The sequence below is a fragment of the Helianthus annuus genome, chromosome 15 (assembly GCF_002127325.2).
Source record: "Helianthus annuus cultivar XRQ/B chromosome 15, HanXRQr2.0-SUNRISE, whole genome shotgun sequence".
NCBI lineage: Eukaryota > Viridiplantae > Streptophyta > Magnoliopsida > Asterales > Asteraceae > Helianthus > Helianthus annuus.
This window is the reverse complement of record NC_035447.2, coordinates 43,663,507-43,668,493: the sequence shown is the minus strand read 5'-3', so window position 1 is coordinate 43,668,493 and position 4,987 is coordinate 43,663,507. Positions and strand designations below refer to the sequence as shown.

The window sequence follows — 4,987 nt, the reverse complement described above, 5'->3', positions numbered from 1 at the left end:
GCTGATATAACATCAATACGTCTGATTCCGCCTTTCGTATTGATCGAGAACTCTTCTAAACGACTCGTTTTGATCGATCCCCGATCCTACACGCACAATTATAGGGGCCTTATATTGTTGGGCGATATGATGTTATTGGACTGATTTACCACCTGATTGACTGTTGAGACTTATACGTGTTGAATGTTGTTACGTGTTATACTTGTATGTTACGTGTTAAATGCGTGTAAGAAGATACGTGACTACATGTGCATAAAACTGATAAGTATTGGTAACCATCATAGGGTGTGGTTGACTAATTTGAAACAAGTAAATAACCAACCGAGCAATCTAAGGTGAGTTCACTGCTCTTTTTCAAGCATGCGTCCCGGGGAGGGACAACTGGTAAATATTCCGGGGAGGAATACCGGGTTATTGGGTTTAGCTGGAATGTTAAACGGGAATGTGTAACACCCCAAAAATAATTAATAGTTAAAAACACCATATCTAAAATATAAATGAAAGGTGTTAGTTTAATTTACATTAGTCTAACAAGAAAAACTAGAGGGGCTGATTGTGTTAAGATGGACAAACTTGATTTTAATAAAATTAAAACAAATCAAAAATCCACACACATCAGTGTGTGTGTGCGGGGGGCGACCAGATACAAGGAAAACACACCCAAACCCTATTTCATCAAATTGATCAAATTCAAGGGTGAATTGTGATTATAATTAGTGCATGAATCAGGAATCTTGATCACCCACACTTGTCTAACACAAGGTAAGTTACAATTTCAGTTTTGGTGATGTTTGATTTTGGGTGAAACTTGATTAATGGAAGTTCTTGAATAATTGGTTGATGTTATAATCTAAGGAAGTGTGATTCAAGTGAAGGATCATAGTCCTAACTAACTGAAAATATGTGAATTAATTGATAAAATTTTGTGTTAAGATTGTTATGTGCCATATAATGAAGTGGTTTTAATCAAGAATGAAAAGCCCCAAGATATTGTATGAATAATGTGTGTAATGATCTAGGTTTGTTGAAATAGCATGATAATAAGGGATATGATGAGAAATTAAGCTTGTGAAGTTGAGATTCTTGGATTTACCAAGGTTTAATTGAACTAAAATAACTAACTAAAAAGTGTGCACATAAGGTGCTTGACACAACGCCTCAAAGATGTTAATAGACACAAATTGTGGTGTTTGGAAAAATTAACAAGCTTTAAATTATGAGCCGAAAGGTTCTAATGATGATTGGCAACGCAAGTGAGGCGTCGGGAAGTCAAGCCGGTGCGGACACTCGCATGAAAGGAAAGCTCTAAGGTACATGGCTAATTGCTCCGTTAAAATCGTTATTTAGTCTTTTGTATTGAGGTTGGTTTATATACTAGGATATGAAATTGAATGTGTTTGGTTTGCTTGAAATGATGGATTTCATATGGGCAAACCGAAAACGAGTCAATTAAGGATAGGTGCAAACCGGGTAACAGGAGCACTTTATCCGTAGGCTTTTGCCCGGGTAACGGGTAGTAATTTTTTTAACACGCAAACCGGTAATGGGAGCGTGAATGTCGAAAATAATAAACCCGGGAATGGGTAGGAGAAATGGGTGAAACCCCAAGTTACATTTTGTAAGTACTCTAAGTCTATGCACTTAGATTACTAACAGGTAATATTAAAAGCGCAAACCCGGAAATAGGAGCGTGAGATAAGTGGGATAAGGAAACCGTAAATGGGTCAACATGTTGTGAAATTAATACCTCGTCCGTATGGTTTCGGGTAAAATGGATTAAAGGGTAAAATTGGCAAAGGTGTTGAATAAATATATATGCATGATCATGTGTCCGAAGATGCGTATTTGTTATAGTTTTGTTACGAAAATGTTAATAGTTTGAAAACAGAAAAATATAGGTTTAATTATTGATTTAGAATGCACCATATCGTGTTTTGATGTTTGAAAAATGCGAAATGTAGGGATGGCAATGGGTCGGGTTCGGGTCGGGTATCAGCAATCCCATACCCATACCCGGTTGTAAAATCATGTCTCATACCCAACCCAATACCCGTCAGGTATATGTCGGGTAATTACCCGTCGGGTACCGGGTATACCCGCGGGTATCGGGTATACCCATTAGTTTGTTTAAGAATATACATTGAGATTTCCAAATACATTTTTTACTACTATAATTATTATATAATTTTATTTATGAAACAACTATTATAAATTAAAATACACATTACATACATATAAGATTTAGCATAAACTAATAATAATTTTATAATATTTATACACTTATATGTATATACTTCACAACATACAAAATATAAATACTATCATCAAATACATATGCTAAAATAAAGTTTATTTTTTCACATTATGAACATACTAAAATAAATCACTAATAGATAAGGGTTAATGGAAAATAAAAATATAACTTAAAAACTTCGGGTATATGATCGGGTATATAGTTCGGGTACACGGGTATGTCTTTCCCGAGGATCTACCGGGAATGCCACCAGAGCGTGAAGTGGAGTTCAGTATCGAACTAATTCCGGGTGCTAAACCAGTTGCTAAAGCACCATATAGACTAGCACCATCGGAATTGCAAGAACTAATGTCCTAACTACAAGACTTACTCGATAAGGGGTTTATCCGGCCTTGTGTATCTCCTTGGGGAGTGCCGTTGCTATTTGCAAAGAAGAAAGACAGGAGCATGCGGATGTGTATTGATTACCGGGAGTTAAACAAACTCACGGTAAAGAATCGATACCCACTCCCGAGGATCGATGATCTGTTCGATCAGTTACAAGGCGCAGGCTGGTTTTTGGAAAATCCATTTGAGATCGGGTTACCACCAGTTGAGGGTAAAGGAGGAGGATATACCAAAGACGGCATTTCATATGCGATACGAACATTACGAATTCCTCGTGATGTCTTTTGGATTAACAAATGCACCCGTGGTTCATGGACCTCATGAACCGGGTTTGCCAGCCGATGCTCGATAGGTCGGTGATCATTTTTATCGACAACATTCTCGTTTACTCAAGAAATGAGGCGGATCATGCTAGCCATTTACGAGAAGTGTTAAAGATACTAAGGAGGGAAAGATTATATGCTAAATTCATGAAATGCGCCTTCTGGTTACGAGAGGTGCAATTCTTAGGGCACGTTATAAGTGCCGAGGGAATATTAGTGGATCCGTTGAAGGTGGAAGCTGTGTCGAAATGGAACCCTCCAAGGAATCCATCCAAAATTAGAAGTTTCTTGGGCTTAGCAGGTTACTATAGGAGATGCATTCAAGATTTCTCTAAGATTGCATCGCCTTTGACCAAGTTAACCGGCAAGAACGAGAAGTTCGTCTAGGAAGATGATCAGGAAAAGGAATTTCAGACATTAAAGGAAAAGTTAACCTGTGCACCGGTGTTAACTTTACCGGATGGTACAAATGACATGGTAGTATATTCAAATGCATCGCACTTAGGTGTTGGGTGCGTGCTTATACAAAGGGGAAAGGTAATTGCGTATGCCTCAAGACAACTAAAGCCGCATGAAACAAAATACCCGACTCATGATCTCGAGCTGGTAGCCGTAGTATTCGCCTTAAAGATCTGGAGGCATTACTTGTATGGTGTGAAATGTACTATTTTCACTGACCATAAAAGTTTAAAATACTTTTTCGATCAGAAGGAGTTATATATGAGGCAGAGCCGTTGGTTGGATGTACTGAAGGACTATGACTGCGAGATCCACTATCACCCCGGGAAGGCTAACGTAGTGGTGGATGCCCTTAGCCGAAAGGAAGAATACACTCCTATTCAGGTACGGTCCATGCAATTGGTAGTAACCCCAGGCTTGCTTAAACGAATTCGAGAAGCCCATATCGAGGCAGTAAAGGAAGAGAACTGGGAAAAAGAACGTATAAAGGGGTTGGTAAAAGATCCTGTGGAAGGAAGTCATGGGATTAAATACCGGTATGGTATAATATGGGTCCCAAACACATGTGGTGTTAAGAATCTTCTACTTGACGAGGCTTATAAGCCTCGCTATTCGATTCACCCTGGGGCGACCAAAATGTATAGGGATTTGAAGCAAAACTACTGGTGGCCAGGGATGAAAAGAGATGTGGTTAAATACGTGGAGAAGTGCATGACTTGTTTACAAGTCAAAGCGGAGCATCAAAAGCCTTGTGGCAAACTCCAACCATTAGATATTCAAGTTTGGAAATGGGAACACATTACTATGGACTTGTTGACAAAACTGCCAAAGACGGCTTGGGGATTTGATGCCATTTGGGTAGTTGTAGACAGACTAACCAAGAGCACTCACTTCATCCCTATTCGAGAAACCTACACTTCGGAGAAGATGTCGGAGGTATATGTGAACAATATTATAGCACGCCACGGGGTACCGGTAATTATCGTGTCCGATAGAGATACTCGGTTTACCTCAAATTTCTGGTGCGACTTTCAAAAACAAATGGGTACCAAGCTGTTGATTAGTACCGCATATCACCCGCACACTGACGGGCAAAGTGAGCAAACGATTCAGACATTTAAAGATATGCTTCGAGCATGCATAATAGATTTCGGTGGTAGTTGGGATGCGTATCTACCGTTAGTCGAGTTTTCATATAATAATAGCTAGCATTCAAGTATTGGTAGAGCTCCATATGAAATGCTTTACGGTAGAAAATGTCAGACACCGATATGCTGGGAAGAAGTAGGCCCTTGAGAGCTTGCTCATAAAGATGTGATTCGGGTTACGAACGAGAAAATTAACATGATCTGAGCCCATTTGAAGGCATCTCAAGATTGACAAAAATCATATGCGGATAAAAGACGAAGGCCAATTGATTTTCAGATTGGTGATAAGGTGATGCTTAAGGTGTCCCCGTGAAAGGGAATTATCCGTTTTAGAAAACGACGAAAGTTAAGCCCGCGATTCATAGGGCCTTTTAAAATCCTAGACCGGGTGGGTAAGGTGGCTTACCAATTGTTAG

The 4,987-nt window shown here is 39.3% G+C and overlaps 1 protein-coding gene across 1 annotated transcript; it reads left to right on the top strand.

Moving 5' to 3' along the window:
• The first annotated feature begins 2,952 nt into the window (after window positions 1-2,952).
• LOC110901398 (uncharacterized mitochondrial protein AtMg00860-like) lies at window positions 2,953-3,351 on the top strand. The gene has a single exon (XM_022148229.1). The coding sequence runs from the start codon at window positions 2,953-2,955 to the stop codon at window positions 3,349-3,351; it is 399 nt and encodes a 132-aa protein (XP_022003921.1).
• The last annotated feature ends 1,636 nt before the right edge of the window (window positions 3,352-4,987 follow it).